Genomic DNA, 14454 nt, shown 5'->3' on the forward strand with positions numbered 1-14454 from the left:
AACCTCCATACTGTTCTCCATAGTGGCTGGATCAATTTACATTCCCACCAACAGTACAAGAGGGTTCCCTTTTCTCCACACCCTTTCCAGCATTTATTGTTTGTAGATTTTTTGATGATGGCCATTCTGACTAGTGTGAGGTGATACCTCATTGTGGTTTTGAGTTGCATTTCTCTAATGATTAGTGATGCTGAGCATCCTTTCATGTGTTTGCTGGCAATCTGTGTATCTTCTTTGGAGAAATGTCTATTTAGGTCTTCTGCCCATTTTTGGATTGGGTTGTTTGTTTTTGTGATATTGAGCTGCATGAGCTGCTTGTATGTTTTGCAGATTAATCCTTTGTCAGTTGCTTCATTTGCAAATATTTTCTCCCATTCTGAGGGTTGTCTTTTCGTCTTATTTATGGTTTCCTTTGCTGTGCAAAAGCTTTTAAGTTTCATTAAGTCCCATTTGTTGACTTTTGTTTTTATTTCCATTTCTCTAGGAGGTAGGTCAAAAAGGATCTTGCTGTGATTTATGTCATAGAGTGTTCTGACTATGTTTCCCTCTAAGAGTTTTATAGTGTCTGGCTTTACATTTAGGTCTTTACTCCAATCTGAGTTTATTTTTGTAAATGGTGTTAGGGAGTGTATTAATTTCATTCTTTGACATGCAGCTGTTCAGTTTTCCCAGCACCACTTATTGAAGAGGCTATCTTCTCTCTATTGCATATTTTTGCCTCCTTTATCAAAGATATGGTGACCATATGTGCATGGGTTTATCTCTGGGATTTCTATCCTGTTGCATTGATCTCTATTTCTGTTTTTGTGCCAGTACCATACTGTCTTGATTACTGTAGCTTTGTAGTATAGTCTGAAGTCAGGGAGCCTGATTCCTTCAGCTCTGTTTTTCGTTCTCAAGACCACTTTGGCTATTTGGGGTCTTTTGTGTTTCCATACAAATTGTGAAATTTTTTGTTCTAATTCTGTGAAAAATGCCACTGGTAGTTTGATAGGGATTGCATAGAATCTGTAGATTGCTTTGGGTAGTAGAGTCATTTTCACAATGTTGATTCTTCCAATCCAAGAACATGGTATATCTCTCCGTCTGTTTGTGTCACCTTTAATTTATTTCACCAGTGTCTTATAGTTTTCTGCATACAGATCTCTTGTCTCCTTAGGAAGGTTTATTCCTAGGTGTTTTATTCTTTCTGTTGCAATGGTAAATGGGAGTGTTTCCTTAATTTCTCTTTCAGATTTTGCATCATCAGTGTATAGGAATGCAAGAGATTTCTGTGCATTAATTTTGTATCCTGCTACCTTACCAAATTCATTGATTAGCTCTAATAGTTTTCTGGTAGCATCTTTAGGATTCTCTATGTATAGTATCATGTCATCTGCAAACAGTGACAGTTTTACTTCTTTTCCGATTCAGATTCTTTTTATTTCTTTTTCTTCTCTGATTGCTGTGGCTAAAACTTCCAAAACTGTGTTGAATAATAGCAGTGACAGTGGGCAACCTTGTCTTGTTCCTGATCTTAGAGGAAATGGTTTCAGTTTTTCACCATTGAGAACGATGTTGGCTGTGGTTTGTCATATATGGGCTCTATTATGTTGAGGTAGGTTCCCTCTATGCCTACTTTCCAGAGAGATTTTATCATAAATTGGTGTTGAATTTTGTCGAAAGTTTCTTCTGCATCTATTGAGATGATCACATGGTTTTTATCCTTCAATTTGTTAATATGGTTTATCACATTGATTGATTTGTGTATACTGAAGAATCCTTGCATTCCTGGGATAAACCCCACTTGATCATGGTGTATGATCCTTTTAATGTGCTGCTGGATTCTGTTTGCTAGTATTTTGTTGAGGATTTTTGCATCTATGTTCATCAGTGATACTGGCCTGTGGTTTTCTTTTTTTGTGACATCTTTGTCTGGATTTGGCATCAGCATGATGGTGGCCTCGTAGAATGAGTTTGGGAGTGTTCCTCCCTCTGCTATATTTTGGAAGAGTTTGAGAAGGATAGGTGTCAGCGCTTCTCTAAATGTTTGATAGAATTCGCCTCTGAAGCCATCTGTTCCTGGGCTTTTGTTTGTTGGAAGATTTTTAATCACAGTTTCAATTTCAGTGTTTGTGATTGGTCTGCTTATATTTTCTAGTTCTTCCTGGTTCAGCGTCAGAAGGTTGTGCTTTTCTAAGAATTTGTCCATTTCTTCCAGGTTGTCCACTTTATTAGCATTTAGTTGCTTGTAGTAATCTCTCAAGATCCTTTGTATTTCTGCAGTGTCAGTTGTTACTTCTCCTTTTACATTTCTAATTCTGTTGATCTGAGTCTTCTCCCTTTTTTTCTTGATGAGTCTGGCTAATGGTTTATCAATTTGTTTATCTTCTCAAAGAACCAGCTTTTAGTTTTATTGATCTTTGAAACTGTTCCCTTCATCCTTTTTCATTTATTTCTGCTCTGATCTTTATGATTTCTTTCCTTCTGCTAACTTTGGGTTTTTTTGTTCTCCTTTCTCTAATTGCTTTAGGTGTAACGTTAGGTTGTTTATTTGAGATTTTTCTTCTTTCTTGAGGTAGGAATGTATTGCTATAAACTTCCCTCTTAGAACTGCTTTTGCTGCATCCCATAGGTTTGGGTCATTGTGTTTTCATTGTCATTTGTTTCTAGGTATTTTTTGATTTCCTCTGATTTCTTCAGTGATCTCTTGGTTATTTAGTAGCATATTGTTTAGCCTCCATGTGTTTGTATTTTTTACAGTTTCTTTTCTGTAATTGGTATCTACTCTTATAGCATTGTGGTCGGAAAATATACTTGATACGATTTCAATTTTCTTAAATTTACCAAGGCTTGATTTGTAACCCAAGATATGATCTATCCTGGAGAATGTTCCATGAGCACTTGAGAAGAAAGTGTATTCTGTTGTTTTACGATAAATAAATATCAATTAAGTCCATCTTGTTTAATGTGCCATTTAATGCTTGTGTTTCCTTATTTATTTTCATTTTGGATGATCTGTCCATTGGTGAAAGTGGGGTGTTAAACTCCCCTACTTTTATTGTGTTACTGTCAGTTTCCCCTTTTATTGTGTTACTGTCAGTTTCCCCTTTTATGGCTGTTAGCATTTGCCTTATGTGTTGAGGTGCTCCTATGTAGGGTGCATAAATATTTACAATTGTTATATCTTCTTCTTGGATTCATCCCTTGATCATTATGTAGTGTCTTTCTTTGTCTCTTGTAACAGTCTTTATTTTAAAGTCTATTGTATCTGATATGAGTATTGCTACTCCAGCTTTCTTTTGATTTCCATTTGCATGGAATATCTTTTTCCATCCCCTCACTTTCAGTCTGTATGTGTCCCTTGGTCTGAAGTGGGTCTCTTGTAGACAGCATATATATGGGTCTTGTTTTTGTATCCATTCAGCCAGTCTATGTCTTTTAGTTGGAGCATTTAATCCATTTACATTTAAGGTAATTATCGATATGTATGTCCCTATGACCATTTTCTTAATTATTTTGGGTTTGTTTTTGTAGATCTTTCCTTCTCATGTGTTTCCTGCCTAGAGAAGTTTCTTTAGCATTTGTTGTAAAGCTGGTTTGGTGGTGCTGAATTCTCTTAGCTTTTGCTTATCTTTAAAGGTTTTAATTTCTCCGTTGAATCTGAATGAGATCCTTGCTGGGTAGAGTAATCTTGACTGTAGGTTTTTCCCTTTCATCACTTTAAATATGTCCTGCCACTCCCTTCTGGCTTGCAGAGTTTCTGCTGAAAGATCAGCTGTTAAGCTTATGGGGATTCCCTTGTATGTTATTTGTTGCTTTTCCTTTGCTGCTTTTAATATTTTTTCTTTGTATTTATTTTTTGATAGTTTGGTTAATATATGTCTTGGCATGTTTCTCCTTGGGTTTTTCCTGTATGGGACTCTCTGTGCTTCCTGGACTTGACTGAATATTTCCTTTCTCATATTAGGGAAGTTTTCAACTATAATCTCTTCAAATATTTTCTCAGTTCCTTTCTTTTTCTCTTATTCTTCTGGGACCCCTATAATTCGAATGTTGATGCACTTAATGTTGTCCCAGAAGTCTCTGAGACTGTCCTCAATTCTTTTCATTCTTTTTTCTTTATTCTGTTCTACAGTAGTTATTTCCACTATTTTATCTTCCAGGTCACTTATCCGTTCTTCTGCCTCAGTTATTCTGCTATTGATTACTTCTAGACAATATTTAATTTTGTTTATTTTGTTGTTCATCATTGTTTGTTTGCTCTTTTGTTCTTCTAGGTCCTTGTTAAAAGTTTCCTGTATCTTCTCCATTCTATTTCCAAGATTTTGGATCATCTTTACTATCACTACTCTGAATTCTTTTTCAGGTAGACTGCCTATTTCCTCTTCATTTGTTTGGTCTGGTGGGTTTTTACCTTGCTCCATCGTCTGCTGCATATTTCTGTCTTCTCATTTTGTTTAAATAAATAAATAAATAAAATTAAAAAAAAAAAAAAAAAAAGTCATTTTGTTTAACTTACTGTGTCTGTGGTCTCCTTTTCGCAGGTTGCAGGTTCACAGTTCCTATTGTTTTTGGTGTCTGCCCCCAGTGGGTGAGGTAGGTTCAGTGGCTTGTGTAGGCTTCCTGGTGGAGGGGACTGGTGCCTGTGTTCTGGTGGGTGGGGCTGGATCTTGTCTTTCTGGTGGGCAGGGCCGCATCCAGTGGTGTGTTTTGGGATGTCTGTGAACTTAGTATGATTTTAGGCAGCCTCTCTGCTAATGGGTGGGGTTGTGTTCCTGTCTTTCTAGTTGTTTGGCATGGGGCGCCCAGCGCTGGAGTCTGCTGGCCGTTGGGTGGAGCTGGGTCTTAGCGTTGAGACGGAGATCTCTGGGGGAGCTCTCGCCTATTGATATTACGTGGGCCCGGGAGGTCTCTGGTGGTCCAATGTCCTGAACTTGCTTCTCCCACCTCAGAGGCTCAGGCCTGACACCAGGCCGGAGCACCAAGACCCTGTCAGCCACATGGCTCAGAAGAAAAGCGAGGAGACTTCCCTGGTGGTGAAGTGGTTGAGAATCCACCTGCCAGTGCACGGGACACGGGTTTGAGCCCTGGTCTGGGAAGATCCCACATGCCGTGGAGCATCTAAGCCCGTGTGCCGCAACTACTGAGCCAGTGTGCCACAACTACTGAAGCCCATGCACCTAGAGGCCAAGCTCTGCAAAAGAGAAGCCACCACAATGAGAAGCTCATGCACTGCAACGAACAGTAGCCCCTGCTCACCACAACTAGAGAAGGCCTGCGTGCAGCAACAAAGACTCAATAATGAAGACCCAATGCAGCCAAAAATAAATAAATATTTTTTAAACAGAAGAAAAGGGAGAAAAAAGATAGAAAAAAATAAAAATAAATAAAATAATAAATAAAAAGAAATAATTATTAAAATAAAAAATAAAAATAATGAGAAAAAAGAGAGCAACCAAACCAATAAACAAATCCACCAATGATAACAAGTGCTAAAAACTATACTAAGATAAACATAAAAATCAGAAACAAATCAGTCGCAGACAGCAAACCCCAAGTCTACAGTTGCTCCCAAAGTCCACTGCCTCAATTTTGGGATGATTTGTTGTCTATTCAGGCATTCCACAGATGCAGGGTACATCAAGTTGATTGTGGGGATTTAACCCACTGCTCCTGTGGTTGCCTGGAGAAATTTCCCTTTCTCTTCTTTGTTCACACAGCTCCTGGGGTACAACTTTGGTTTTGGCCCCACCTCTACATGTAGGTTGCCCTCAGGCATCTTTTGGGAAGTCTGAGGTCTTCTGCCAGCATTCAGTAGGTATTCTGTAGGAGCTGTTCCACATGTAGATGTATTTTTGATGTATTTGTGGGGAGGAAGGTGATCTCCAAGTCTTACTCCTCCACCATCTTGTAGGTCCCCTGTACCTGACTTTGTCGCTATCAGATTTTACCTTTGGTCATGGTCAGTAAAAGAACAATTAAAAACAAAGAAAGATAATTTGGGGGCCTTAAATAATAATACAAATTAATAGAATTACATGCAATAGTAAGGTAAAGGAATTTTTAAAAATCTATCAGTAATTTATGGTTTTATTTATTAATACTTTTCCAATTTATACTCATTATTAATTCTAGTTTATTACAAATGCTACCAATTAGAGCTCCTAGATGACATGTCTTCACTGCTTCACTAGAAGGGAAGTATGTTTCAGGTCATTCTGAAGATGGATCTATTCTATACCACTAATTCCTTCCAGAGTTTGAGGCGAATCCTCTGAAAATGTAGAATATAAGACCAAAGGGCATCCCTACACTACGAAAATGATGTTAATGTCAAACTAATTCACATCCTTATAAGAATTTTAATTGACCTTGTACTAACAGTCTCTGTATTAGGGGTTTTCACCAATAGTAAAATTATAAAATGGTCAAATTATAACCATTATGCTTAACTGCAGTCATCTTGCAGATCTGATTCACTATCAACATGAAACTCATTAGCATTTCCATTAAAAGCATAAAAATGACTAACTCAAGTTATATATGCAGGCTAAAGGGTTAGTTAACTCAAACAAGTGTATTAATATTGCTATCATTTACTTAATACACACCCAGCCTTATGGCTAGTTGTGCCACAGAAAGACTGAAAAAAATCAAAGAAGAAATTTAGGCTTGGAAAAGGAAATGTGACAAGGAAAAATATATTACCAGTCCCATCCCCAAAGACTTGATATTTCAGAAAAGATTTGGTTCAAATTATGGACTGAGAAACTACAACTTACACAACTTAGAAAATTTAAGAATAGTAGTAATAATTTTATCAATGTACCTTTCTTCATTCTAGAAAATACTATTAATTTTAATCAGCAAACAAAACATTTTCTGAGTTACCTGAACCTCTACACACAGAAGTTATTATAATTCACTATTATCTTAGGATCTAAAAAAATTGCTTAATCTAAATGGGACGTATTTGTCTGTTCACAATTTACCTGGAGGTTTCCACTTCTGAGGTTCTCCAACCTAGTCATACTTCAGAATTCAGGGACATTTGGTCATTTTTAAGTTTTAGAATTAAAAAACATAATAAACAAATAGAAAGGATTTCTGTGATATTATATTTCCTGTGGAACCCACTCAACATAATTCAACATCTCAGGGCATTGATTTAGCTTATTAGCAAGAAAGGAGCAATTATCCTACCGATTGCCTATCTTCAGATGCTAGATAATGAAACAAGGAGACAATACAGGAAGCACTCTTCCCCTCCCCTGCTATTGTGCCTTCTCTCCTCCCCTAAATAACCACACTGTGCAAAAGACCTTCCATCCCTTTATCTCCCCTCAAGACTTATACCTGGGGTCAGCAAACATTTTCTGTAATGAGCCCAACTGTAAGTATTTTTGGCTTTGAGGGTCATTCAGTCTCTGTCATAACTACTCAACTCTGCCACTACAGCATGAAAACAGACATAGACAGACAATATATAAATGAATGGGCGTGACTGTGTTCCAATAAAACTTTATTTACATAAACTGCCAGTGGGTCATTTGATTTGAGGGCAATAGTTTGCCAACTTGTGCTCTATTCTAAGCTTTCTTCTATTTAGTCTTTCCTGGGTGCTCTGATTTACTGCAATGGCTTTAGATCCCATTTATGAGCCAACAACACAGTTTTTATTCATAAGGTCTGATTTCTCAGCTCCAAACTCCACCTGCTCTTGACAATCCCACATGTGTATCCCACAGGCTCAACATGCTCTAAAACTAACTCAAGATCTTCGTTTTCAAATGTATTTCTTATCTCAGTTATGACATTACCATCCATGAATTTGTCCTTGCCAAGAATCTAGGACTTATTCTTTATTCATCCCTCTCCCACGTCTTCCACATCTTATAAAATCATCTCGAAATACCACTCAAATCAGCCTACTTTATTCCATCCCTTCTGCCACTATCCTTATCCATGCCTTCATCTCTCTCTTGTTTCTCTGCATCCACTCTTGCTCACCTCCAAACTATTCTCTACACGACAGCCAAAATGAGTTTTTAAAAATGCAAGCCTAATCATATCACTCCCAGGCTTAAACCTCTTCATGTCTTCCCACTGTCCATAGGATAAAATCCAGAGTCTTGAATCCAGCCCACAAGGCATGATCTGGGCCCCTGCCTGTGATCCTGACCTCATTTTTACTACCCTTTTCCTCTTAGGCAACAGTTCCTCTGGCCCTCTTTCAGTTTCTTAAACGCATCAAGTTCTTAATTTTGAATATACTACTCTGCTTGGAATGTTCTCTCTTGCTATGCCATCTAAGGCCTCCCACTTTTCACTGAGCCAACTCCTTATTCATCCTAAATGAAAGTCAGAAACCTATCAAGCAAAAAATTGAGTTTTGACTACCAAAAAGTTTCAATGCTTATACAGTAAAAATTAAAATATAATAAATAGGTTAAAGGACAGAAAAAAAATTGAGAAAATATTTGTAACAGACGTAAGATACAGAGAACTAATTCCTAAGTATAAAAAGAGCTCATACATCAATACAGAAAAACAACAACAAACAGGCCAAAGACATGAACAGGTGACTCACAAAAGAACAACTACAGCAGCCAGCTGACATACTGAATGTGTTCACTAGCCCTAGTAATCAAATACACAAATCAAAACAACAATTAGTTGTAACTTTTCATTCATCGAATTGGCAAACCTCTAAAAGATGGAGGAGACACATCCATTTACCATTTCAAGGTCCAAACCTTAAAATAACTGTTGCCTTGACACTATCAGTATTCTCATTATCAGAATAAACTGACATCATCTAGACCGGGAAAGTTGTTATTGTTTTGTCTGATCTATAAGGTGTTGCTGCCCTGAAATAAACACATTGTAAAATAACAAGTGTCATATAGATTATATTTATGTATACATTTTCCCAAATGGTCTAATTGAATCATTCCTCACATTGGAATACCCTGAGCAGACACCAGTTTCTCCTTCCCAGTATGTGTCTCCTGAGGCAGATGAAAGTGACTCAAGAAGGCAGCCTTAGAAAAGCAACTCTGCCCTTGCTTATGCCAATTAAATTGCTCACCTTTGTTTTATTTCTATGCTTTTTACAGCTTTAATGGCACTCAATACATTATACAAATTATCTAAAAGAAAAGTGAAGCAATATATATTAAGGTATCAGAGCTTTTAGGAAGGAAATAGTATCAGAAATCTTTCTTTAGCCAAATGTTTATTGGTGGTATATCAAATAAAAGAAACCTGTTGTACCTCTTTTTCTACTTTAGATTTGTTTTAATTTTATAAACTTAAATATGTAATATAAATGCATATGTATAATTCATAATATATAATTGGGAGATGTTCTCTTCCAACAAGCGTATTTAAACCTATAGTCTAAGAACTCTTTCTGAATGGTGGTATGATTCAGTCAATTCAGCTGTAATACTGGACTACAGCTACTAAGAAATCTCCACAATCAAAAATTGTTTTATAATAACAATGTTTTCAGTGGGGAAAATGAATTTGGGACAGGAGATTTTCTGACTCAAAATTACAAAATTATTTTCCTGTACAATTTCAACAACGACAAAAGTTTTATACCTATAAGCATGTAAAACCTAATATCACTAAGCAAATTCAGCCTTTAAAGATATCTGACTTTTTCCTGAAGAATATTCCCCATTAATATTTTTAATTTTTTGAACATATATTCTGGAATGAGCATAAGAATTTTTATGGAGGAATACAAGCAAATGTTAACAGTGGTTCTATAGGAGGAGGGGAATGAGCACTTACTTTTTACTTGGCATGTTTCTGTGTTGTTTGAATTTCTTTACTATGTATATGCTCAAACAGGAATTATCGGGATACCATTTCTGTTTTCTCTTTATAAATTTATTTTTTGAAAGTTATAAAAGAAGCAAGATATAAAGAGTGCTGATATTATCTTGTCAATCACCACAAATATTTATGATTAATTAACACATTCTTATAACTGTTACTCAACCTTTGTTCTGATAAACAAACCAAAAATAAAGCCATCTAAGCAAAGCAGCTCAGTAGTTAATAAAAGGAGCTAGACTGGTTCCCAACTTTCAAAGATTTATAACTGGTTATGATCTGCCTAAGACAGACCATTAATCATTAATTAACCATATTTATTCATTAATAGTTGTGCTTATAAAATTCACAGTATGAAAAGTCATACTGTGGCAGATATAATATCACTGAGAATTAATATTCCATATCCTTAACCACATGAATATAACCTCTAAATAACCTCTAAAAACCTCTAAAGTCTTCCAACATACTGTTTCCCCACTGGGAATGATTCTACCTTCTAACCATGGGAAGAAGGGAGTGTTATTCTTGTTATCTCAGCTTCTTCTCCCCATCCCCTTATGGAAGGACCCTTCCACTGAACTTGTCCATGTAAAGTCAGGACAACAGAAGGATGACAGGATACACTGGCAGAAAGAAAAGGTAAGAGGAGGAAAGTACAAGAGCTGTGAGGGCAGGGTTACAGGGTGTGAGAAGAAGGTAAATGGCCAGGGGAGACCCACTCCAGAGCAGCCAGGGGCGAGTGAAGATGAGGACAGCTATTTAAATGACCATTTGGCAGGTAGACCAAGCTTTTTTAAATGGCACTGCAGAGAAATTGTGCAATGTTTCTCTCCAAATTATATATAAAGTAGATTGTTCAGATTATACATGATTTAGGAATCGGCCAACAAACCAAATTTGTAAATCCTTATGCAAACAGTACAAAGTGTAATTTTAAATTTCTATAAAATGACTTTTCTCTACAAAAAACATAGAGACATATAAATGTAAGTATCCGCTTTATCTTAGAATTGCTGACATGAATCAAAAGTAAACAGTTAGGAAAAAAGATCATACCAAACATATTCTTGCTATGGCTTAGTGGCAATGAATTAAACAGACTATCCCTAAAAAGAAGGTAAATATCAAGCAAAGGAGGTTGACTGTGTGCTAGACATTTTACATGTTTCCTTATTTCATGCTGACAACAACCCCGTAAGTTAGACATTCTTAGCCCCATATTACTGATGCGAAAACCCATCACATCACCCTGACGCCCCACAATCAGCCACTGAAGAGAGTTTCCAAATTCAATCAAGTCTGATGCCAAAGCCCTCACTTTGTCCCTTACCTCTCACCTCACCAAAAAGGCACATGTTAAGTCAAAGGTTTAGAAGCAGGCCGGGATAATTCTTAACTAGAGACTGAGAAAGAATGAAATAGTCTCAAGAGTTCAAATAGGAATGTAGTCCCTTTTCTTCTCCAAATCTAAGGTACACAGTGCCACCTACTGGAGAAAGTGAGGCCACCATTCCCTACAAATAACGCTTTTGGTAAATGAATTCTTTACCTGAGGCTGAAGCAAAGCAACCAGGGATGTGGGGCGACCAGATCGTGCTATAAATGACACTTTCATGGCCTCTAAAGGTGCACAGAGACTTTCCAACAGTTGGATCCCACTACAAATAAATGAATAGATCAAATACTTAACAGAGGCAAATTCATTATGCTTTATATATACAATATATATGATATACCATATATATGTATTTATACACACACACAATATACATATATATCTCAAGGATTTCTTTAAAGTCTATTTTTATATAAAGCAAGATGGTATTTAAGGGGCCAAAATAATCAACACTGAGCTAATTATTAGTTTATAGCTAGAAGATTAGAAAATTTTAAATTCTAATAAATGCTTTAGTATATTTTTTGCAAAGAAAATTAACTGCCTAACTGAAAAGCAATAGAAGTATGTTCCAGAAAAGAAAAAACTTCAGTGGAAGCTTTGAGGAAGGGAATATTTGGTTTTAAATACAGTAATGCTGACATACCAGTTTGATAGTTTGATCCCATGAGCCAGACACCACAAGCTGTTCACATCTGGTTTGACTCCAGTCAACACTGTACACCTAAAAACATTTTAAAGTGTCATTTAGAATGCAAAAGAGCATCAAGTTCAATATTACATTAATCTGTTTGTAACGGTGATAGCCAGTTAGAACAACTAATTCACTTCGTTGAAACATCAAATAAAGTCCTACAAATCTCAATATGGTGTCTGAGAAAGGGAAAGGTCATCTTGTCCGTTCCTCCAGCCTTACCCTTAACAGATAAGACTCCATTCTACTTTAGCAGGATCCTACAGAATATTTCCAAAACCTTCTTCACTAAAACAAATTATACATATTTTTAAACCTACCAACAAATCACTGTTTGCAGCACCCTGAAGAAATGTCAGAGCAGATTATAAAGTTAGTCATCTAAAAAAGCTTGCCAGGTCAATGTTTATCAGAAAGCATTAAAATTCAATTAATATCCCTTTCTGGCCTTTCTTTGAAAAAGCTTAGCGGAATGACGTGATACTTTCAGATCTCTTGGTAAACAGCTTTAGTTATCCAATGCTGCTCTCAGTAAACCATCTCAAATGAATTATATGAAAACTTATGGAAATACTTTTAATTCTGTTATTTGATACAACAGATTATATACAGATCACTATTGGAAGCTAAGTTCAACCAAATATGTGTATAATTAAACTTTACAAAAGTAGTCCTGCCATGGACCTGAGTATGCCATTAAATGTGATCAGCCAGCAGGTTATTTTGAATCTAAAAACTCTACCATATTTATGCAGGAAGCACGACTGTCTGGGGTTTGTTGTGGCTTAAGTATGGATTCCCTGTTCTCTACTGCCTAGTGCTATGCCTAGCCATGTTGGAACCTGAGTTTAAAACAAAAAAATAATTAGTAATACCGATTATGTCCTTACTTAAAACTTTGATATTTTGTTCATCGTAGATTTTTCTTACATTAATTTTGATTTTTTAAATACTGCATTAAGAGATTATTTATCTTGACTACTGAGTTTTGGGGCCCCCTTAAATTATGTACTTAAATTATGTACTAAGGTGAGTGTTTCAACACCCAGTTCTGGCCCTGCTGCGGCCCATATTCTTGCACAAGAGAGAAAAGCAGTTGGAACACTAAAGAAATCATGATCCAGCAACAGAGAGTAGCTCATAAAGTATACAGAAGGGTCAGCAAAATCCAAAGTGCTGCTGCAGCCATCTGTCAGTTATGGATGGAAAAAGATAGGCTCGGAAGCAATCAGGGAAGAGCTTGAGACCAAAAGAGGTTGATTTTACCCTCTAGGCCAGGGCTCAGCAAGTTTCTTCTGTAAAGGGCCATATAAATATTTTAGGCCTGAAATATTTATATAATAAATATGTTAATATATTTATTATGTTCATAATAAATATATTATGGGCCATTTGGTCTCTGTCACAACTACTAAACTCAGCCTTGTAGAGCACAAAGTAGCCATAGATGATACTTAATAAATGGGCATGGCTGTGTTCCAATAAAGCTTTACAAATCAGACAGTGGGCTGGATTTGGCTCTGGCCCACGAGTAGTAACTGGCCAACCCCTGCTCCAAGCTGATGTGAACAGTCAAAAATAACCACAATAGGAAATCTTTACTGAGCACCTACTGTTTGCCAGATGTTGTCATAAGCACTTTACATATTTTATCTCATTTCATCTTCACTTCTGTGAAGTAGATACCGTGCCAAGGCCCAAAGAGGTTAAGTAACTTGTCCAAATTCCCACAGCTAGTAAGCTGCAGAGCTGAAGTCTGAACCTGGGCAGCCTAATCGCAGAGTCCACCTTTAATCATGATGCTAGGCTGTCTCTACAATATGTTGCATGAAGGCACTTTAAAATGGAACTTTTCAGTGACCTGGCACTGTGATATTAAGGAAATAAAACCCTGCCCTTGTTGGTATCACCCTTCACTGGAGCTCCATTTGGGCCCAGACTGATTCCATTTTGTTTTCATGAATTATCCGTACCCGTATTAAAGCCCCTACCTATCTATCCACTTGGTGAACCCCCGCTCATCTGTCAAGACTCAGCCCCTTTAAATCTTCTGTGAAGTAAGCCTCCCCTGATGAACCCCTCAGGCATCGAGGAGTCAGATGCTTCCTTCTGTGCACTCCGACAGCATCTTACACCTACTCCTAGTTCAGCATTTACCATGTTTTACTAAATTTAGTGTCAAATAACTGCCATACCTGCTATATTTTGGAAGAACCATCATAAACAAAAGCATCCTGTTTATGCTCATTGCAATATAATAGGCACTCAAGAAACTGAGCTAAAATGATTTAACCAACCAAATTTATCTCCACAACCTGCGCTGTTGCTAAGTAGTTATAAAGAGCTACTGTTTTCATTTTAGAGGATAACTGAACAAATACAATTAAAAGATAACATCATTAGCTCAGACTCCTCTACTTCTACACATTTCCAACATGACAGAGGACTTGAAACCTGACAACTTCTCACCTTTTAAAACTGCAAGAGCCTCCGCGGGCTCAGAGAGAACCCAGCCCCAATGAGAACAAAA

At 36.9% G+C, this 14454-nt stretch overlaps 1 protein-coding gene across 3 annotated transcripts in view; it reads right to left on the reverse strand.

Annotated features, from left to right (window-relative positions):
• Positions 1-14454, reverse strand: part of PEX7 (peroxisomal biogenesis factor 7) — a 91631-nt gene that overhangs the window by 67742 nt on the left and 9435 nt on the right. For all 3 annotated transcript variants that reach the window (XM_059941118.1, XM_059941120.1, XM_059941119.1), the window contains exons 4-5: positions 11877-11954; positions 11384-11492 (exon numbers count right to left, since the gene is read on the reverse strand). In XM_059941118.1, the coding sequence (XP_059797101.1) occupies positions 11384-11492; positions 11877-11954 (187 nt within the window). The remainder of the gene's footprint in view (positions 1-11383; positions 11493-11876; positions 11955-14454) is intronic.

The sequence above is a fragment of the Balaenoptera ricei genome, chromosome 12 (genome assembly GCF_028023285.1).
Source record: "Balaenoptera ricei isolate mBalRic1 chromosome 12, mBalRic1.hap2, whole genome shotgun sequence".
In the NCBI taxonomy this organism is placed as follows: domain Eukaryota; kingdom Metazoa; phylum Chordata; class Mammalia; order Artiodactyla; family Balaenopteridae; genus Balaenoptera; species Balaenoptera ricei.